This window comes from Elaeis guineensis, chromosome 4 (genome assembly GCF_000442705.2).
Source record: "Elaeis guineensis isolate ETL-2024a chromosome 4, EG11, whole genome shotgun sequence".
NCBI lineage: Eukaryota > Viridiplantae > Streptophyta > Magnoliopsida > Arecales > Arecaceae > Elaeis > Elaeis guineensis.
The window spans coordinates 90,163,127-90,187,157 of record NC_025996.2 but is presented as its reverse complement, the minus strand read 5'-3'; the positions used below and the strand labels follow the sequence as shown (position 1 = coordinate 90,187,157).

The following is a 24,031-nucleotide window of genomic DNA, read 5'->3' as shown; positions in this document are numbered from 1 at the left end:
CAGATGTCTAAGACAATGATACTTAAGTGTTTACTGCCTTTACAAAGGTAGATGGTAGGAATCACAAATAATCTATAATGGAATTAGAGGTGGCAAGTATGGAAGAAAGGCTACCCTAAATACAATGCTTTGCATATGAGGGATCAAAAGGGTTGAACCTAGATGGTTACATTTATGGTAATAGCTAATTGCAATGGCAAGGATATAATGCATAATTATAGGAAACCAATGACACAACTTTGAGGGGAGGCACGCATTGGATAGAAAAATAGTGAATCAATAAAGTAGCTTACTCCATTTTTCCCATTAGTTGGATTTCTAGGCTGAAAGAAATTAGCATCCGCTTGCATCGGCCAACCCAAGTGAAAACAGTCGACTGACCTGCATTTTTTACGAAAACAGGTCTCGTAAGATTATGAAAATATAGGGAGCACATTTTGCAGATTTTTGTTTTAGTTGTACCAGAAATATTCATTTAAGTCATCATAATTTCTCCATTGAGAATGCTTGGATTTTTCCAACTTGCTCCTTTCAGCTTCCTGCATTCTGATAGTTACATCAAAATCCACACAAATAAATAATCACCAAATTCAACAGAAAAAATCTTAATTGATGATCAGCAGTTCCAACACCTCTTTTATTGTCTTGTATATTGGAGTGACAACTTTTCTTAAAAAGGCTTCCTCATCACCCCCATATGCCGGCTTTATGTTCTCACCAGTCATTGGGCTCACATTCCCAGCTAGCATTCCATACAATTCAAATGCCATCTAGAAAATAAACAAACAAAACTATTCATAGAAAAGAAATTGAGAACTATTAACAGAGGAAGCAGAAAAGTTTACCTTGCAGTCTAGTATAGAAATAAATATTATATCAATTGAATCCACTATCCAGAAACCCCTTGAGGTTGTTTGGATGCCAGAAGATCTTCCCAGCAAGGTAATAGCCAAATAGGAGCTTACACAGGCAACTAAATCTAGTTTTCTAGGACAATCAACCCGAGTTAAAAGGTGACCATCATATTGGTTGAAGCTGGGATCTAGGTTTCAGTCGAAAAACTTCCCTACTGATACTCTCTCCTGCTAACCTCTTCCTGGCTGCCACCATAAATGGTAATACTTGGTGGAAAGTTTCTCAGGGCATCCAAACAGGCCCTTAAGATCTAAATATCTTCCCTGTTTCAACCGATGCAGTAACCATTGAGGACTGTCTGCTAAACAAAAATGATGTAACAAGTTCTAGAATTTAATCAACATCAAGAGAAATTTAAGGCTTTGATTTTCCAATCAGGAGATCTAAAGGAACTTTGGGGCTGTGGGTGGGCTGTGTTCCTGCTATAGTGGCTTCTGTGGAGAGGATGACAGACAAAAACACCTTAGAAAACCATGATTAAAATATAATTTGTCATTTTTATGTTCCAAACCAGCGATTCATATTTTAGGTATTTCCAATGTCTTTAAGAGTCCTTTTTTTATTTTTATAGTTGATCAACCCTTTCAATGGATCCTCTGCAACCCATGATGTAGGAAATTCCTGCAACTTGGGTATATGGCTGGTTCTGATCAACAAAAAAAGGAATAAAGGCGAGAAACAAAACAACTTTGGTGCATACCCCAACTATATAAATTTCCTATAACTAAAGTTGTAAAGGATTCACACCAAGGATCGCTATGCCAGTACAGGGGGGCCGGACTGGTCGGCAGGTGGTACAGTTCAGTATGCTCCCATGCTGTTCCATTTCGGGCCAGTATCAACACAAGGATGGGGGAGAGGGAGAATGGGAGAGAGGAAAAGCAAGAGAGAGGTAGAGGGATGGCAGCTAGAGGACCATTGAAAGACCATGGAGGCCACCAAGGTGGCCGGAGGGTGCGGAGGGCTGATGGAAATAAGGATCCATCAAGCCCCTAAGTTTTTACAATTTTGAATGAAGTCGGCATCCACTCTCCGGGTGATGGAAATAGGGGACCATCAAGCCCCTATTTCCATCACCCAGACTCGGAGGGTGGAGCCCCTCCTCTGACCCTCCATTCCCTTTGGCACCTTCCAATGACCCTCCCCCTCCCTCCTTGCCCCCCCTTATCTCTTCCTTTCTTTCCTTCTCTCTCTCCCCCTCCATCACTTTTGAATGCCAGAACCATCCCAATCCACCACCTATATGGCTCCAAACGCCCCAAATCAGGCAGTTCGGGATGGTTCTGCATTCTTTGATTCACACTCCCAAAACTTTCTCACCATGCTATTATAAATCTCCTAAGTGGCTAATTGAGCCAGCTTAGCAGATAATATATCTTTTAAGCAACTGTCATAGAAATGAATCGAATACCACTTTCTTAGGGGGACTTTGCAAATCAACATAAGAGTATTCCAGGTACCCCATATAATTATCATGAGTCCTTGAGAGACTCAAATTAGGAAGAAAGGAGTGACTAGTTAGCCATTATACTTAAAGGATTGGCAGGCTGAAAGAGCCTGCTATTGGAGCTGCATTTTACCTGGGTTAAGAAAACAGGTTCATCAAGGTTTGGTTGTAATTCATCTCCCCTTTGTTTTACTCTCTTTCTTCTCTGCTCCTCGCCAATAATCTAGACTTTTGTGCTGTTCATCTCACTTTTAAAGCATCATTGCTGGCCTCTCCTCTAAGGATTCTTCGCTTTCTTCTTTAATTGTTGCTCTCTACTAATTTTTTGTGTTTAATCTGAATACAAAAATACTATTTTTAATAGAATTACAATTCTAGGACATATTTAAGCCCTACAAATACTCTAGAATAAATCTAGCTTGAGATTGAACCTACTGCTTTCTAAAATTTCAAAGTGACTTTCTGCTGAAAACAATTTGCTGTGAATTAATTTTCGGTTACAAGTCAGTAATCGATCACACTGATCATCCGATCAGCCATATATCCCTTTACTCTGGATCCATGCCTCTGATTAAAGCCTAAAATAGAAAAATCATACCCTCAAAAAAAAAAAAATTTGTTCTTTCCCATTCCTGTAATAGGACAGAAAGACGATCTACTGACCCAAACCCTAGTGTTAAAGTTCGATAGCTCCACCAGTGCGACAGCAGACATTCCCAGTTGTCCTATGCCATAGACCAACATATATGATGATGTCTCTGCACTGTAAGTTTTATGCAACAATATGTAACTCACAACACTCTTTTTTGATATCCATGCATGCCATTCAGACTGAAATCTTAAATGATCCAGAGATGATCTATATACATAATCTGCTCTACCAACTTTAGAGTCGAGGTTCAACATTATGGTTTAAAAAATTAAAAAAAACTCATCTTGTTTAAAATGTTTCATTTTGATGGGAAGCAACCAAAACTGACTCCCAAATTCAGTTTCTGTCAAAACCTGACAGTTTTGGTAGTTTCAATGTGTTCCAGCCCAAAGCAACTGAAACTATCTATGTTATGCTTGTTCATTATGCTTGACAATTAGTGATATTCCAAAACCATTCTGCATTGGCTTAGTATTTGACTTGGGTCAATGTAATATCCCAGCCTAAATGAGCCCAATATCGAACTGGGCTTGGTCCACTTGACCGGCCCAGCCACCAGGGAAAAGGGCCCAAAAAGGCTGCATGAATTTTAAAGCATGAAAAAAATGAAAAAAAAAAAAAGGAGATCGAAAGAAACTCTTGATTCCTCCCGATTTCATCGAAGGGAAACCGACTCCGAGAGGGATTCGGCCTCCCCCGCACTCTATTTAAGGACTCCCTTCCATCCCAATCCAAGCTCAATGGAGGTTGCTGGCGATTGCCTTCTCTCCTCTTCTTCTTCTTCCCAAAAGCCTATCACCATGCCACTGGATCGCAGCCTAAGCACCACCAGGAAAAAAGATAAAAACCCTTCTAATCCTCCTCCAAGCCTTCCTTAGCTGTTGGATCATGGTTTCCAACTGGCCACCGCCAGATTTTAGATGGAACAAGGACTCCTGTTTTACTTCGATTTTCCAATCTTCTCCTTTTTTTCGGGCCATCATCACCATCGACCTCCAGTGGGGAACACTCGGCCACACCGCTGTGGCCCAGCCACTATCGGCCATGAAGTCCGTTATTCCAAGAAAATGGAGAACAAGAGTCCCCATTTCGCCAAAAAAAGAGGAAGAAGAAAGAGAAGAAAAGAAAAGAAAAGAAGAGAGAAAAAAGAAAAAAAAGGAAAAGAAAAGAGAGAAAAAGGGAGAGTTTCTCCCTCCGCCACTTCTTCCTCTCTTCCCCACTTTCTCTCTCTAGATTCTCTCTCTATACATGATTTCTCTCTCTACTAGGATTTTCTGAATCTTAAAAAAAAAACTTCCAATAACCTTGATTGAACCTGATGAAGGGGTCCTAACCATGGTCATCAAACGACACATCGGTCCCACCTTGGCTAGGCCGAGCACCACTAGATTTCACCATCAATTACATCCTAGCATGACTTTTCATTTGTAGTTGATCTGTTGGATGCCCTAGATCGAATTGATCGGGATGTCAAACGCCACCCTTGGCCTGCCCTATGAGGGTGTTGGAATTAAGGATTTTTATTGTTAAATAATCACAGAGGAAATTCGATAAAAATATAATTTTTAATATTAAGCTATAAGAAGGATTTTCGAAATTAATTGGACCTATCGATTGATTTTATTTGCAAGGTAAATAATACTTCACTTTTTCTAGATTTATCAATAAATTATTAAAATATTTTCTATCATAAGTTATGAAATTGATGCATCATACTTTTAGTTGCTGGGTATGTCTTTTTCCGAAATGTTAAATAATTTATGATTGAATGCATTGAATTTGATATAGATTATACCGAAAGATTTTGATGTCACATGGTTTATGAACTTTTCAATTTGGAATATGAAATGTCTTAGAGAAAACGATTTTGATTTGAAATAGATTTTAACTCGTAACCAAACTATATTTCAATACCCTGCCATTGGGGGTTACATGTCGGCATTTCGATACCCTGTCTATAGGGCTATGTGCTAGTATTTTGATATCCTGTCAATAGGGGTAATGCACTGGTATTTTGATACCCTACTGGTGAGGGTTATACATTGGCATTTCGATACCCTGCCGGCGGGGGTTATACATTAGTATTTTAATACCTACAAGTAAGAGTTATGCGTTGGTACATTGATATTCTACTAGTGGGGGTTATGCACTAGTATTTCAATACCCTGCCAGTGAAGGATGTATGTTGGCACTTTGATACCTTGCCATTAGGGATTATGCAATGGCACTTTGACTAAGCTCATATTCTGGCATAGCCACAAGAAATAAATGTGGTCATAGTTCATGGTTGTTGAAATGAATATAATGTTTTGAAAGAAACTGACTTACAAACGAAATTTAAATTTTGCAAAGATTGGATCTGCATGCTTATTGTTTGGATGATACTGTATATTCTGAATGGATTTTGAATTGACGTACTTTGCAAGCTTATTTTCAGTATATTACTTATGCTAGATTTATCACTTCTGACCCTAATCCTAACTATCATCTGCTAGATTGATCACTTCTGACCCTAATCCTAACTATCATACAATGCAAGATCAGCAAAGCCAATACCAAGGACTATACTAGTTGCCCGACCGTATGGCACGGTACAGCTCTATGTTATGCCAACTCTTGGCATGCTGACAAAGAGGAATGGAAGAGGGAAGGGAAGAAGGAGAAGGAAAAAGAGGAAAAAAGAGGGAGGGAGGGAGGGAGAGAGAGAGAGAGGGAAAGGAAGAGGACTTTCGACCCCCCTCTCTGACCGCAGTGTAACGAAAGAGAAGAAAAGAGAGAGGGGGAGGAAGGAGAGGGCGAGGAGGAGGAAAGGAGGGGGAGTGAAAGGCCAAGAAAGGGAGAGGGCTTGACCTTTCAAGCCCCCTCTCCTCTGATGCTACATAATAGGGCAGAGCCCCTTTTCCAAAATGAAACAGGAGCTCCATCCCCTTTACTGGAAAACAAACAAATAAAGTCAGCTACAAAATAGGAACTATCACCTTCACTTTAAAAAATTTGAAAAAAGAATAAAGGAGATGGAGCCCCTATTTCGAAATACGCCATGCCAAAGGAGGGGGCTCAAAAGCCTCTCCCTCGCGCCCTCTCAGCCTCCCTCCCTTCCTCCCTATCCCTCTCCCTCCCCCTCACTCACTCCCTCTTTCTTTTCCTCTTTCCTTCTCCCTTTCCTTCTCCTTCATCGATGTCTCAAACTATGGGGTGGAACCATATCGGTCCACCCCCGGTATGGCTCAACATGCTCCAAACCAGGCCCTTTGAGGCTGTACAGTGAACTATTATCCAATGACTCTCAAATTGACCAAGACCCTGATAACTTATTCGTGGCAAGTTTTTTCCATCTAGAACCACCTGATGGTGGGCTTTTCGCCATCGGATAACAAACTCAAACCGCACAGATGCATCTTCGGTAACTCTCACCTGACCTCTGATTGATATTAATTCAAGTTCTGTTGGAAAGCTTACTCCATATTGAATTGGTTGGAAGCAGTCCCATCCTGAAATTCTGCCTAACCTATTTTGGCTGAATCTTCACAATTGTTTGTATGCACAACACATCTTAACAATTGCAAAATCTTGAGCTCTTTGAGCACCTGCGTCAAGTACCACCACATGTTCATGTTTAATCCCTCAATTTAGGCTCCTTAATGTTGCCCATGATGCCTTTGTTCTGCTCCTTTGCCCCTAGCATGAATATTGAGGCAAGCATCTTTTTGGCGTACATCACCACTAAGCATGGTCTTAAGTGCCAAATGAAGCTAGTCTCACTAGAACAGTAAGAACACCAGGCACTAGATTGGCATGACATTTAGGTCCCTTTTTCTTACTTTGTAACTAAAAAAGGCTTTTAAGCCCTTTCCTTTATGTACTTTTGGTTTTCGGCATGGCATGGCATGTGTTATCACAGCATAGTATGTCATAGCACACACCATGCAGCCCATGTTGACATGCCCCATGCAAGTGGCACTAAATCCTTTTTGCCAAAACACCTAGGAACCATTACTTGGGATCAGTTTGCCAAACCATCTTGAACCGAGCGGCTTAGGGCATTCCGAGCCGTACCGCCACAAATCGAGATGGCTCGGCTAGCTAAATCGAAACATCGGACGAGGAAGAGAGAAAGAAAGAATGCACCACAGAGGGCCGATGGTGACCCACTAAGGCCATCAAAGGGCCGCAGAGGCCTCCACGGCTCCATGTTGCCCAATAAGGCATTTAATCGAGAGAGATAGAGAGAGTAGGGAAAAGAGGACACCAATGGAAGGCGCAGCCGGTGGAAGACTGCTGGAGGGCACCGGGTAGCCGCTGTAGCCACCAGACGGTAAAAAATGCATGGCAAAGCCACAACTGTAGAACAGGGGCGACCACTCTTGTTCATCACATTTTTTTTTAAATGATGATAATAGTAAAGCCGCCAATGGATTTATTGGCTTCATAGTGATCGAAATTTTTAAAAAAATCCCATGAAACAGAGACAATCATCCCTATTTCACACTCGCGGAGCAGTAGACTGCAATTTTGCAGTCCGGAGGCCACAATGGCCAGCTGAAGGCCCTCCGACGGCCTCTCCATCGGTTTCTGCTCACTCTTTTCCTTTCCCTCCCCCCTCTCTCTTGCTGACAGGATGGATCTTCCCTTGCTGATTGTAGATCGCGAAAGCAGCAGCAAGGATGGGAAGAAAATCTTGATGGCGGATCAGATCAGACCTAGAAGAACCCTGGCATGAGGAAGAGGAGAGGAGAAACATGAAAGAGGGAGAGAGAGAGCAATTAAGGAGAAAAGGCTTCTATTCTAATTCCATTCAATCAAAACCATATACAAAAATGTATATATACATGATCAATTTGACCCAAACCAAAAACTCCCCCAAGTAACCCAATTTGGTACAATTCCCAAACCCACGTACACTCATATCTTGCCTTGCACACCCATTAGACTAAAACCCTAATCTAATCCTTAGATTAATTCCTTAAGACCTCCAAAACCAAGGTCTTAAGTCCCTAAAATTGAACCTAATTCTAGACCAAAATAGAATCCCAAAAGTCTTCTGTCCGTGCGATCGAGCCGGCTCTGGCACGCCTTCCCGCAACGTGCTAGGAAATGCTGCTTTCTGTTCTCCTATCAAAGCCGGCTCTCTCAGGGTTTGAGCTGGCTCGACTTGGATCCGAGCCAGCTCGACCTATAGTCGAGCTCGCTCGATAGTTGTGTCATCCACGGGTGCCAGAAACACAACTCTGTCCGCTGTCTGAGCCGGCTCTCTCAGAGCTCGAGCCGACTCGACTGCTGGCTGATGCTCCTGATGCTTCCTTCACACCTTTCCTCATCAGTTCCCAAGGCTTGGAAGCACCACACCTAAGCTCACAATCTCCACCTTGGTGCTTTCAAGTCCTTGTGAAGTCAGTCCCATCACCAGTCCCATCAATGCCATATAATAACGAAAGCTGTTCCGTGGAAGTACCTTCGCGAGTACATCAGTTGGATTCTCCTTGGTGTGAACCTTCACCAGCTTCACTTCACCATCTTCTACAAACTCTCTGATCCGATGGTACCTGATGTCAATGTCTTCGTCCTTGCATGATAAACGGAGTTCTGTACAAGCAACAAAGCACTTTGGCTGTCAGAATGCACTCTGACAGCCTTTTGTGAGAAGTCCATCTCCAAAGCCAAGCCCTTCAACTATAGGGCTTCCTTCGCTGTCTCTGTGATGCTAATGTACTCCGCTTTTGTATTAGACAAGACCGTTAGGGTTGGAAGCAAGATCTCTACAAGATTGGACCTCCATACAGGCTGAACACAAAACCTATCGTTGAGCGCCGAATGTTCACATCTCCATCAAAATCTGCATCTACAAACCTCTCTGTAACCCCTTGAGCCTCCTTGGACATGTTGAAGTATCCATCAACATCTCCTTACTAATCAGAGCAAATACCAACTCCAACTATACCAGCCAAATATCTGAAAATATCTTTCAGTGCTCTCTGTCAGGCTGCGCCATAAATCTGCTCACCTGACTCACTGTATGGGCTATATCCGACCTACAACACACCGTAGAGTACATAACGCTTTCCACACCAGAGGCACACAATACTCTCTCCATCTCCTGAGCCTCCATCTCAGTCTTTGGCGATATAATCTTCGAGAGTCTGAAGTATCCGACAAATGACAGCTCTGTCGGTTGCGCATCCTTCATCCCATATCTCTCCAAGACCTTCCTTATACAGCCTCCCTGAGATAAGTGCAACATCCCCTTGGATCTATCTCTGCGGATCTCCATACCTAGGATCTTCCGTGCAGGCCCCAAGCCCTTCATCTCAAACTTCCGAGACAAAGCTTCTTTCAACTCCTACACAACTTTTTTACTCTTGCATACAATCAACATATCATCTACATGCAAAAGTAAATATATCCTAGATCGATCATCCAGAGATCTAACATACACACATGGTCATAATCACACCTGGAAAGGCCAATGCTCCTCACATAAGTGTCAAATCACTTGTACCACTGTCTAGGAAACTGCTTCAATCCGTACAACGATTTCTTCAACAAACAAACCATTCCATCTGATCCAGATTTTCTAAACCCCTTTGACTGCTCCACATAAATGCTCTCCTCAAATGACCATGAAGGAATGCCGTCTTCACATCCATCTGCTCCAATTCCAGATTTTGTGCTGCTACAATGCTCAACAGCACCCTGATAGATGTATGCCTGATGACCGGAGAGAATACCTCTGTATAATTAACTCCTGTCTGTGAATACCCTTTGGCGACTAGCCTAGCCTTGTACCTCACTCCACCTTACTCTGAAGGTGCCTCCTTTCTGGTATAAAATCATTTGGAGCCAATAGATCCAGCATCCTCTGATAAATCCACCAACTGCCATGTCCGGCTCTTCTTGAGAGACTCCATCTCCTCTATCATAGCCTACATCCATGACTCCCGATCCAAACTCCCTATGGCCTCCTCAAAGATCTCTGGATCACCATTAGCAGTGATGAGAGCATAGAAAATCGTCTCATCAATGCCATACCTGATCGATTTATGAACAGTGCGTTTCGGCTTGTGCAATGCCACCCCCTTGCTGTATCCTGCAAGTCTGCTGCCTGTGGCTGCCTCTGCACTTCCTCCTGAACAACATCCTCACCTCGCTGATCCTCCATAGGTGTATGACCATGCCTTCCCAACTCCATCTCAAACTGAATATGTTTCGAGCCTGAAGTTGAAGGCAAATCACCTGACTGCAAGTGCTATTCACTGTTGTCTTGAGCTGTCTTTCCTACTATCCGCACTTTTCAGCCTTTTCAAGATGCTCTTTTCATCAAAGATCACATTCCTGCTGATGACACACTTCTGAAAATTGGATCCCAAAGCAAATAACCCTTCACACCTGCAGGACATCCGATGAAGATCTTCTGTGACTTTAGATCCAACTTACTCCGTTCGACTTCCTCCACCAAAGCATAAGCCGGACAACCGAACACCTTCAGATGGCCAAGCTCCACCTTTTTCCCACTCCAGATTGCCTCTAAAAATCTTCCATTGAGTGATCTATGGGGAGACCTGTTAACAAGAAAACAAGTAAATGTTAGAACATCACCCCAAAAAGATTTAGATAGTGATGCTTGCATCCTCAAGCTTCTGACCTTCTCAATCGGTGTTTGGTTCATCCTCTCCGTGACACCGTTCTGTTGAGGGGTCATCCTCACTGTGTAATGACGCTTGATGCCATTTTTCTCACAGTACCTCCTGAACTCCAAGCTTGTGTACTCTCCTCCATTATCAGACCTTAGACACTTCGCTGGCTACCCTGTCTCCTCCACCTCAGCTCTCCAGACTTTAAATCGGGCAAACATCTCTGATTTTTTTCGGATCAGATACACCCAAACTCTCCTGGACAAGTCATCTATAAAGGTAACAAAGTATCTAGCTCCACCCCGAGCTACAACAGGTGCCGGTCCCCATACGTCCGAGTGAACAAGCTCCAAAATAGCTTCACTCCACTTAGAACTACTAGCAAACTTTACTCTGTACTATTTACCATAGATACAAGGCTCACAAAGGTCATCACCCTCTTTGAGTGCCTCTCCTACTCAATTTCGTGAGCCCCTAGTCACTCATGTGACCCATACAATAGTGCCACAGCTGATAGACGAGTTGCTCCTCATATGCTGCTACAGAAGCCTTCACACTATGGGTAACCACTGAGCCTTCCATCCTATACAGGTTATTGCTCACTCTTCTCCCTTTCATCACCACCAAAGCACCTTTGGAGATCTTCAAACACCCACTCCCTAACTGACAACTGAAAGCATATCCCTGCTTCTCCAAATAACCCAGGGATATCAAATTCTTCTTCAGTTCCGACACATGCTTCACATTGGTAAGTATCCGTATGACTCCATCATACATCCTCACCCTGATAGCACCAACACCAGCCACTCTACATGGGTGATCATCTCCAAGACTCACACTACCACCATCTGATTTCTCATAGGAGGCAAACCAATCACGATGTGCAGTGTAGTGGTGGAAACATGCTGAATCAAATGTCTAATGGCTATCAAACTCTACTGCCCCATCTGATACTACCAGTACATCATTTTCACTGTCTTCGGATGATAGAGCACCACTCCCACTGATCGATCCAACCTTACCCTTCCCCTTCTCATTCTTCAGAAGTGGGCAATTCCTTCTTAGATGACCAGGCTGATACATTTGTAGTATTTTACAGCCTTCAAATTTTCTCGAGGCTTCGATCTGCCCTTAGACTTATCTCGAATCCTCTCCTTAGGTCTCCCTTGCCTCTCATTCATAGCAAGTATCTCTGAGTTAGGGCTATCTTTACATAGCTTCTCTTGCTGCTCATTTGATCTGAGAACTCCAACCACTTCCTCAAAATTCAGATCTCTTTCCCATACACCAAAGTAGTGATGAGACCATCATAAGAAATTGGCAACGAACACAACAACAGGAGAGCTCTATCCTCCTCATCTATCTTCACATCAAGCTCATGACATCCGAGCAAACTTGATTGAATTTTTGGATGTGGTCAATCAAATCTCCTTCGGCATCCTCAAACTATACAGTTGCTTCTTCAACCACAACTTGTTTGTCATGTTCTTGCCCATGTATGTATTCTCAAGCTTCTTCCAGAGCCTTTTCAGTATGGTCTCTACGCTAATCTCAGGCAAAACCTCATTAGCAAGGCATATTCTAATTGTGCTAAAAGCTATTTCCTCCATTCCTCCCAATCTTCAATAGAAATCTTTTCAGGCCTATCCCTAAAGACCTTATAAATTCTATTCTGAACTAACAGATCCTTTATCTTTTGCTGCCAAAGGGTGAAATTTTTCTTGCCATCAAACTTCCCAAAATCTGCCTTAAGGCTACTCGACGCCATTCCACATAGATTTCAATTCTAACACAAGGAATACTCACAAATCTATGGAATTCTGGGTAAAACAAGACAGATTACTCAAGATCAAGGCAGATCCTTATCCAAATCAAGCGTCCAAGACTTTCCTCCATCAGATCTAGCTCCTGAGCTCTGATACCAATTGTTGATAGGATCAAATCTTCTCTTGCTGATCATAGATCGCGAAAGCAGCAGCAAGAATGGGAGGAAAATCTTGATGACGGATCAGGTCAGGCCTAGAAGAACCCTAGACACGAGGAAGAGGAGAGGAGAAAATGAAAGAGGGAGAGAGAGAGCAATTAGGGAGAAAAGGCTTCTATTCTGATTCCATTCAATCAAAACCATATGCAAAAATATATATATACATGGTCAATTTGACCTAAACTAAAAACTCCCCCAGCTAAACCAATTAGTACAATTTTCAAATCCATGTACACCCATGTCTTGCCTTGACACCCATTAAACTAAACCCCTAGTCTAATCCTTGGATTAGCTCCTTAAGACCTCCAAAACCAAGATCTTAAGTCTCTAGAATTGAACCCAATTCTAGACCAAAACAGAATCCCAAAAGTCTTCTATCCGTGCCGTCGAGCCGGCTCTGTCAGGATCCGAGCCAGCTCTAGCACGTCTTCCCGCAGTGTGCCAGAAAACGCTGCTTTCTGTTCTCCTGTCAGAACTGGCTCTCTCAGGATTCGAGCCGGCTCAACCTGGATCCGAGGCAACTCGACCTATAGTCGAGTCAGCTCGACAGCTGTGTCATCCACTGGTGCCAGAAATACAACTCTCTATCTGTGATCCGAGCCAGCTCTCTCAGAGCTCGAGCCAACTCGATTGCTAGCTGATGCTCCTGATGCTTCCTTCACACCTTGTCCTTTCCTCATCAGTTCCCAGGACTTGGAAACACCGCACCTAAGCTCACATCTCTCTCTATCAAGATTTGGTAGAAAAAGCGGAGGCCTTGGCGGCCCTCCGAGCAAACCCACAGCCTGTCTGTGGACACTGCCAGTGTCTCCTCCGATACCCTCTCTCTCCCACCCTTCTCCCTCCCCCTCCCTCCCCCTTCCCTCTTTCTCTCTTTTCTCCTCCTTGGTTCCTTTCTTTATTTATGTGTCGGTTTGTGCTAGCCTGATTTGGTATAGACCCGTACCGCCAGTCGACTGACATGGGTCCCAAATCCGATTCCATGGACCTTGCTTGTGATTTTTTGAAGGATTCCTTTGAGAAGAAATGATAACATAACTTTCTAGCCAATGGAGTCTTCACTGAAAAGAGTACCAAATGTTTGAAATTTCATTTCAAACCTAATATCATCTTCTAAATTTGCCAGCTCATGTATAGGCCACAATATGGGACAGGTTAAATCTGAATTTATTTGATGCTAGTAACTCTACGAGTAGGAGTCTCGATCCTAATAGCACATCCAACAAGAAACAACAAGAGTTGATTTTTCAAAACTCATTTCAAGGATAGGCCAAAAGGCTCAGAATCGAACTCAAAGAGAATAAAAATATGCAAGTTGCACCTCCAAATTAGAAAGAAATAATTATTAGAAAACCTAGTGAAGAAAAAATAACACAGGACAAATTCATTCTGTTCTTTATTTAGAAAACAGAAAGCCTAAATGCATTGATATAAGCATGTGTGGCTCTTTTAGAAAGATAAGACAATCAATGAGGGGAAAATAACAAAAGAAAATTTATCCCTCCTTTCTGGATTTTATTCAGCCAAAAACCTTTGAATCTGTGCATGACTTCATGGACTATGAACTGAGTTGTGAACAAATATAATGCAATATCATTTTATATTGGTATAAAATGAATCTGCTACACCTTATACCGTACAAGACCCGTTAAAACAGATATTTTTCACAGTCAAACATATGGAAGTATAATAAAGAGTCCATCTGATCTGTTACTTCATGAAGATCCTGTGCATAACTGTGGCTACATTAGATTTTTGTGATTCTTAAATTTTATGCTAATATAAGAAAAGCAAATGAGTGTCACAACTGACGTACAGAAGCAATTGGCTCCACCAGGCATATTAAAATTATTCAAGATAGAAGATAGATAACAGCAATCACGATCCTAAAATCAATAGACTGACAAATATATTTTGTGTTAATCAGGAACATGCGGACACTGTACAGAAATGCAGTAGTAAAGAGCGATTGCTTGACAACATACATGATGATAGATGTAACAAAGGCATTCAGGCATAAATCGCAAATTTGCAGCTTCCCCCCATATAAGCAGGTAGAGACCCATATATAGTAGCTTGCGTTGTTGCACTTCCTGCTGAATTGCGGGCAACCTGGATTTCAAGGGAAAAAAATCAACTATAAAAAAAATGAGGAAAAAATGATGGCAAAATTTTAAATTTGTAAAGCACATTTTAAAAAAAAAAGGTTAAAGAAAGAATGTGTATTAAGAACTAAACAATGACAAAAGGACAAACAAAAAAAAAAAAGAAAAAAAAACATGGCAAATATCATGGCGAGTAAAACCCCAGTCCTCACCAGAGACTACTCTTGCGACCCAAGTATTTGCACCACTGCTTATAGTTCTTGAATAGTTTTTCATGACATCATCCAATGCACGTTCATTCAACTTTACACACAATAAACAAGTAAGTTCATCACCACGGGAAAATGAAGAACCACAATGACTTAAACTTATAGCAAAAATGACATAAAAAACAAACAAAACCTTGGCTTGTTGGTCAGGCTTTGGGAATTGACGAACATGGACATTTGCAAGTAACAAAATCAAATGTTCCCGCTGATTAGCAACATTATCCTTCTGTGCATCCAGAAAATGCAAAATGTACCCATAACATTACCAAATGAGGAGGGATACAAGGAGGGCATACTTCATCCACAATGAGTATAAAAACAACCAGCATGCAAATGAATAAGAGTGATTATTTCTTGTCAATTTATTTACCTGAAACCCAAACATAGCTTGTAGCCAGTCAAGGAGGTCTTCATCAACCTTCCTCTTATGATCCTTAGGCCATGGTAGGCCTCTTGTGTTGCGAAGAGAATTAACAGCAGCTCGAATCTGCAGAAGTCAACAAAAATGTCAGAGGATCCTTTCAGGAGGATTTCCACAAACCAGGAATTTCATTCAGCCCAAAGGTTGGAGAAAAAACCTCAGTATATTGCATGATAGCCTGATTTGCACTGTCAGGATCAAGTGGCAGAATATTGTATGGAACACAGATCTTTGTCTTTTCCTCAATCTTATTGTGAGCTTCCAAAATCTATATTAAGGAAAAAGTCAGTGCAAAGCCACTAAACCATGCCCCAGTGCCGAATGTGTTGAAGAAACAGATTAAAACTTTGAAATAAAAATAAACATAATTAATATGGCAAGTATTTAAGTCAACAAAAAGATATCAGACAAACAAACTGAGCAACTAATGAACCGCATGTAGAAAGAACCAATTATTTGAATGGAAAAACAGCCAGAAACACAACTAGCATTTACCTCATGATCAACTTCAACAGATTGTGTCAAATTGACAGCTTTTAAGACCTCAAATAAGACAGCAGCAGTTTGGTATGCTTTGATAAGCCGGGCACTGAATAAATCAAAATGAATAAACTAGCAACTAAAAAATATATACCAGAGCAAAGCAGTCACCCACTATGAATGTTATAGAGCTTACCGATCAGCTTTATCAGCAGCATTTTGGAGTGCTTGGATATATTTTTTGTAGTACTGCTGATAGAAGCTCTGCATTTCTCGTGCATCACTCTTTTTAACCCTTCCCATTCGTGTAGGATCATTCTCCTAAACAACTCACATTATGATTACAAATAAACATAATCACCCAGACATACAAAATCCTTATACATCTCCAATATTTTGATACATAAAATTTTCTATTTTTTTAATAAAAAAGCACACTATGCTTCATAATAAAAATATACCAAGTCAGATTAAACCAGAATATGCCGACTATACAAAACATTAAACTGGAATCATATGTATTACCCAATAAATGACATCAGTGATTCAACATTAATAATACTGGATAGATTGAGAGATATAATGGTCAAACAGTAAAGATCTTTTTTATCTCCGATTATCATAAATCAAACAGGGTGGATCTGCCATCTTTTTTTGCTGAAACACAAATTAAATCATTCATGTGAATGACTCAATACAAATCAAGTAATGTGCCATTCATACAACACAAAACTCAAAAATAATCACATATATTACCCAACATATGACATCAGGTATTCTCCAAAATTGATAAGACCAGATAGATTAGGAAGTCTATTATTAATGTAAAAAATGGCATTTCTTCAGCAGTATAACTTTAGTGCCTATAATTTGTCAATGCTAGAGAACAATATGAACAGATAGATTTGTAACATGCTTATCTATCATCTTACTCTGTATCTTTTGCCATCAAATTTCCAAATTTCCATTATCTTCTGTACTCTAACCAACAATACCAGAAGGGCTTTCTTGACAAATTTCTGGGTTCGGTGATGCAAATACTTCTTTTACTATTAATGAATCCACAAAGCAACATATTTTTTATTAACGCAAGACTTTTGATTCTCACAACATGCATGGTTTATAGAGTAATTTGCCAAACGCATACATCTTAAAATGTAAGAATAACCTGATGTCATCTCAACCAACACTGTCACCCTAAATTTTCCTTTGCATTCCATTAGAACCATATTTTTATACATTCTGTTTAGATTTTCCAAACTAAAATGTAAGATTTGCAGTCCATACTACCCCCAAACCAAGATGGTATGTGACTTTGGCTCGGGACAGGGCCTAAACCGCCCCCAAACCAAGACGGTATGTGGCTTTGGCTCAAGACAGGGACTGAACCATATCGAGCTGTACAACCCCGAATTGAACCGAACTGCCCAGTTTGGCTCAGTTCAAGGAGATTTGGCCCCCTCTCCCCCTTAAATGATTAAGAGGGAGGCATAAAAGACCTGCCATGCATTCTCTACCTCACCTCCTATTTTTTGAAACCAGAAAAAAAAAAAAGAATCGAAGAAAGGGTTGGTTTTGTGGATTTCAGCTTAGATCCAACCCTAGAATAGGTAAAGGGGCTTCTCCCTTCCCCTCTCTTCTTTTCCTTTTTTCATGCTAAAAGTCAGCATGAGGGGAGATTATGCCAAAATTCTTGATTTTGGCATGATTTAATGATATGTCATATCTATGGATAATGTACACAACCAGTCAAAATCATAACTTTTCATTAAGTCTACGAATTTTTAGATCAAAACTATTATTGTGGAATATAAATAATTATAAATAAAACAATGATCAAAAAAATTCTGTAAAACTAATAGCATGTTTGAGGGTATGCATGCTACTTTCTACCAAAATTTGGTAGCAACATATTTAAAAATAAATTTGAAAAATAAGTGATTATTTGTACATATCCATGGCCTAAGTAAAATATACATAGCACGCCAAATAGGGTGCTATACTGATCCAAAGAAAATTTATTCTGGATATTTTATATTCAAAAATTATTTTTTAATAAAATAAAATAAAAATATCTAAATTATATAAAAAATGAAAAAAATAGTATTATATATGGATAATTCAAAAGTATTTTCTCGAGTGGAAATCTTTTTTTTTACATTACAATGAAAATTCACTTTTTTAAATAATCACTTAAATAACAATCAATTGAAATAAAAATTTATGTAGCATCCTTGATAGGGTTCTACATCAATCTGAATTAAACCTAATTTTCTTAATATTTTATAATTAAATATCAATTTATTATATAGAAATAATTAAAAACGTTCAATTACTATAAAATTATGGAAAATTTGTATTATATAGACAACGTAAAAATATTTTTTGGACTAATTTGTTATTTCTATTATAATGTAATTTTACTAATTTTAGATAATTGATGCGATTGATTAAAATGCATGATATGTTTTTGTTAAACTTGCGAGAATGGATTTAGGAAGAACAAAGCCGAAGCATGATATTGGTTGAGATCATGAAATCATGCTTTCCACTTGCAGCATTAGAGGTGTAAGTTACACAATATGGAGTTCAAGAGGAGAGGGGTGACTAAGCTAAAGAAACACATGGCCGGTGGTTATCCCGAATGTCTGCTGCCAGAAATACGCTTAGAAGGTCCGCTAGCAAGTCTACTAGTTAATGAAAAAGCACTTTACTGATTTAAAAATGGCCAAACAAAGAAGTATTAAGAAAATGATGGAAGTCAGACACCGGGCAACAAAGCCACCATACCCCTCAAGGAATTTGGAGAACTAAGAGACATCCATTCCAAACGACGAGGAGGCATAGATTTAGGCAGCCATCTAGGAAAGCCTAAATAATCAATGACAAAGAGAGGAGGTTGACAAGCACAAAGCTCAATTTAGGCTCTCACAATATGAGTTAAGCTCTAGTTTTGGATCCACCAGGGCAGATTCAAGCTATAGGACATCATCAGTCAAAGAGGTTGCCGGCAGAGATGAGAGTCGGATAGCCTCTATGTTCGAGATCTTTGGCAGTAAGAAGGGAAAGACGTCCAAAGAGATAACAGAATGGGCTATTCATGATGTAGATCTACATGCCTTTTCCAATAGAGATTTCAAGCAACAAAGGATTGACATCATGCTAGTGAATGATAAGAAAAGAATGTAGAGAGCTATTACATGCTAGTTCCACTTTAGCCACATTCTATAGATGCAGCAGACAACACATACAATCAATCTACTATCACCTCTATCCAAAGAGCTGATCAAGGTGTAGATCCTCATCGATTAAAGAACACATACGATGAGCTGCTAGACAATAATGAGTTAGTTAAGTAAATAGCCTCCTATCAGAGCAAGTGGGGCAACCATGGATTGAATCTGATATGTGATCGTTGAATGGGTCCCAGCAGATGGAGCATCATCAATTTTCTGACTTATGATGATACGAACATAGATATTTTTCCACAAGTCAGTTGATACTTCGGATCAAGTCAAGGTTCGCGGACTCGGTATCAGAACCCATGCCGGTTGCCGATCAGTACCGTACCGTACCGATGATAAAAAATTTTTAAAAAAAATCCCTTCCAACGGCAAAAAAAAAAAAGAAAACCTAGTTGAACTGGTACCATACCGCACCGTACTGGACCAAACCATCCGATATCAGGTGGCTCGGGCTAATACCATGTCGAACCGATCGGTTCGATCTGGTTCAGACTATTTTTCGAAAAACCGTCCTGAATTGAACCAATTCCCCACCGATACGGTATGATACAAGGTGTACCGACTGGTTCGGACCGGTACGGAATACCATGGATCAAGTACACAGCATCCATTACATCCTCACTTTGATGGAGGAGGTTATAGACCAAGAAAGGGAGCTGATGTCATGCAAATGGCCACATATTTTCTAGACATCATGTGCTACACACTGTCTAAATTTCATGTTGATGGATATCAGAAAGATTCATACAATGAAGCAGATTGTCAAGATTGTCCATTCCTCTACTAGACTTATATACATCCACACATGGATGCTATCTTTAATACGCATATAGGATCCTTTTAGCTCATGTAAATCACTGACAATGTCAGATAATGTCTTTTTTTTATAGACCAAAATGTTTAGAGAGGGCTCCCACAACATCAGCAACAAGACAACTATGGCAAGCAAAGGAAACATGAATCTGGGTATTTTCAGACACCAACTACAACTACTCATTCATAATCAATAGTGCCTAATATGCAATTCTCTTGCTGCTTGCAGCATGGATTCTTTAAATCTAAAGAAACCATGCTTCCCCCACCCCCAAGTGAGACTATCCAAGATCTCAAAGAATAATGGGCAAAGAAAGAGGGCAGGCTGGCCAGTCAGGGCCTTGGCAATACATTCTTCTTTCGAAGCATTTTACGACTTAGCTTCTTTTACAACACTTTCCACCTCCTAAAAGAGACCTTTCTAGTGCGTTCATAGCTAGCCTTAGGAGTCAGTATTTTCTTGAAGCAAAAAAGGTTCGAAGGAGGAATTAGTCTCAGGATCAGTCCCCAAGAACCGAAGAAGAATTTTTCTGTGATGTTCTTTATATCCTAAATTTTCTATGATATCCAGATTGCACAAGACATCTCTTTTCATCCGAGGAACAATCAAATCTCATTTCATTCCATTGTAAGTAAACTAGTGAATCTGAACAATCATTCGGGAACCTTAGGAGGCTAGCGATCTGAATCGTCTCAAAAACGATCTCCTCCAGTGGGTACAAGTCCTACCAGTCTACCTTCACCCTTATCCATAGCAAACAAAGGAATCATCTCACGTAGAAGCATATGAATAATCTTGTATGTTCTGCATCTCATATTGAAGTGCATCGAAAAGTGAAGCTAAAGTACAATGATCCTTTTCATAATGCTTTGTATGTTGAGAAGAATCAAACAATTGATTGGCTTGAGGACTAGTAGCAGCAACCAAAGATAAATAAGCCAAGATCACCTCCTCAACTAGCTAAATTCATAGAAAGAGAGGCTACAGTGGATGTAGAATAATATAGGCAAAACAACACATATCGCATTCACATCTACCCAAGTTGCCACAAACATTGCTAGAGCACGCAGGGGGGTGGGGGGGAGGAGGGGGGCTGTTGCAAGATTCCATGTCCAAGACATTCTCCCAAAGTTTTGAAGGAGAGAACCTAAGAAGCCACCATAGTATCTGATCTACTCAGGGTAGTGGGTGCATTCGATCCACCCAGCGAAGTCAAATAAAGAGAGGTATCCAGAAAAAGAAAATAGTTTCTTAAGTCAGCAAGAAAGGGAAAGGAAAGAGAGCTACAATTCCATTGAAGAGAGTCAAGGAGAAGTTTGTTCACTTGGATTTGGCTCGATTCACTTGGATTCAGAGACCAATGAGCCTTCGAATGACCGGCCTCCCATATCATCCCTCGATACTAGTGATGACGATAGGTGAGTGGGGATGCATCTACTGGCCAAGGAGGCAACAGAGAACATGGCACGACAATATATGATTGACAACCCCAAAATCCTCAATTCACCGGCAAGTCCTAATTTACTCATACCACATACAATAGGGATCACAGGGCATGACCTGGTAATGCCCGAGAGGATACCGTTCATACAGGAGATGGGTCCGTCAAGGTCATTTGGGGCATGACACTATTGTAGCAGATGACCTCACATGGAATAGGATCCCTAGATGTATCCGGATCCTAGTCATACATTGGAACCTATTCCACATGGCTAGGCTATGACCCATATAAATATACTCCATCTAAGATATTGCATTTGAGTAGGTACTATCCTCCACAGCCTTAGATAACTTATGGGTCGGATTTCACTATTGCAATCTTCGAACGGCCAACCTTGGATCAACATCAAGATAGCTATCCAACAAGTGGACATTATAGAATGATGCAAGAATATAAGGAATCCTCTTGAAATCTTGGAGTAATACTTTAGGCTTGGACTATGATCGTGATCCCGTGCTTCTCGGTGTCTATAAAAAACATCAATGCTCCACAAATTTTAGATCTCAGTACGTAATTTGTACTCTAAATACATTAAGAATTCTTTGAATGTATACCTGCCAAAATATGCAAATTCGTGTGAATAACCTCACAAAGTTGCTAATTGTATGTATACCCTCGTAAAAAACTTATTTTGCATGAATACCCTTCTTTTTTTCTTCTTTTTTGGCATATATACCCATGCCATTTGACACATTAAAAAAATGAGAGTTTTAAAATTCAAATGACTGACATACCCTTAACAGAATGCAAAAAAAGAAAAATTTATAAGTATATGCATGCAAATAGCAACTATACAAGGGTATTCACGCAATTTCATATATTTAGAAAGGCATACACTCAAAAAATCTATTAAAAAATGATCAAATATCGATTGAGACTTGTCAAGTTTTTTATGACTCGGTTGAATCGATAAGTCAAAAAATGAAAAGGCAAAGCCACATTGTTAATTTTTCCTTGTTTAAGATCTTAACTCAAACAAGTTGGAATATCGAATGACCATTTGGTAATGCTATTCTTCCATTTGATTTTGATGTAATTATTATTATTGAGATTATGATATCGATATATTTTTCATTATTTTTAGAAGATTAAAACATATTGAATTTAAATTAATTATAGATGTTTAGATGAGTAAAATGTCTTTTAGTAATTTATAAATGCTGAGTTGTTTGTTTGTTGAGGCAAGAATTTCACAAAGGCATCATGATTTATTCCATAAAAATTGATATCAACATGGGATTATGTGGCATGATAATACTACCTCTTTTGGTCACCCACTTCCATTAAGAATGACTAAATTATCTTCACTAGAATTGACTTCTATCATTTGAGCATGCACCCAACGCGTGCTAGATTAATCTTGAAACTTGTTTAATTCGGAAGGGGATGTGAATTTGGCCCATGTATTCCTTGTTTAAATTAAATTAAACAAGTTACATGATTAATCTAACAAGCTTTGAGGCTCATGCTTAAATGGTAGAAGTAAATTTAATGAAGACAATTTGGTCACTCTATGTTGAGGAGGTGACCAAAAAAAGATCAGTATGATCATGCCACATGATCCCATGTTGACATCAACTCTTATGAAATAAATTCTGATGCCTTTTGATTTCTTGCCTCAACAGACAAATAACAATTTAAAATTTATAAACCACTAAAAAGTATTTTACTGATTGAAAAATCTATAATTAATTTAAATTCAATAAGATTTAATCTTCCAAAAAGAATGAAGAATGTATAGATATTATAATCCTAATAATGATAATTACATCAAAATGAAATGAAAAAAAAATAACATTATCAAAATACTCATCCAATATCCTAACTTGACCAAGTTAAGATCTTAAACGAAGAAAAATTAACAATATGACTTGGTTATTTTTCTTTTTATGACTTGTTGATTCAATCAAGTCATGAAAAACTAGCAAGTCTCAACCAAGTCTTTTGAGTGTATAGCCCCCTAAATATGCAAAATTGTATGAACACCCTGATAAATTTGCTATTTGTATGCATACCCTTATAATTTTTCTTTTTGGACATCTACCCATTAAGAGTATTTTAGTCATTTTAATTTTAAACCGCTCTTTTTTTTTTTTTTAACGGCATTAGATGGCATGAGTGCTCATGCAAAAAAGAAAAGAAAAAGAAGGGTAGTAATGCAAAATAAGTGTTTTGTGAGGGTATACATACACATAGCAACTTTGTAAGGATATTCATGCAACTTTACATATCTAGGAGGGTACACATGCAGAAAAAAACTCATACATTAAATCGATTCCATTTGTTATACTATATGTAAATTCATTTATAAATAGTTCAATTGTACTTCATTTCCATTTTGTGACCAAAAAAGATATCAAAACAACATCAAAATTATAAATTAAAGAACCATAGTCAGCAAAATAATAAATGGAAAGAAAAAGATTGAAAAATAAAAATTTAAAATTAAAAAAAAAAATGGCATACCAATCAAATGACCAGTATGTGTAGGTATGGTAGCAAACTAATACCATACAATATGGTGGCCGACCAATACAATACCCAGTACTGATTCAGTGATCCTTGGACTA

At 39.6% G+C, this 24,031-nt stretch overlaps 1 protein-coding gene across 1 annotated transcript in view; it reads right to left on the bottom strand.

Moving 5' to 3' along the window:
* The window catches only part of LOC105034926 (callose synthase 3), a 162,375-nt gene that overhangs the window by 133,800 nt on the left and 4,544 nt on the right, over nucleotides 1–24,031 (bottom strand). The window contains 11 exon segments of the mRNA XM_010910260.4: nucleotides 294–381; nucleotides 463–539; nucleotides 633–770; nucleotides 14,612–14,738; nucleotides 14,944–15,004; nucleotides 15,007–15,034; nucleotides 15,134–15,226; nucleotides 15,371–15,487; nucleotides 15,579–15,689; nucleotides 15,917–16,010; nucleotides 16,098–16,222. Coding sequence (XP_010908562.2) covers nucleotides 294–381; nucleotides 463–539; nucleotides 633–770; nucleotides 14,612–14,738; nucleotides 14,944–15,004; nucleotides 15,007–15,034; nucleotides 15,134–15,226; nucleotides 15,371–15,487; nucleotides 15,579–15,689; nucleotides 15,917–16,010; nucleotides 16,098–16,222 — 1,059 coding nt within the window.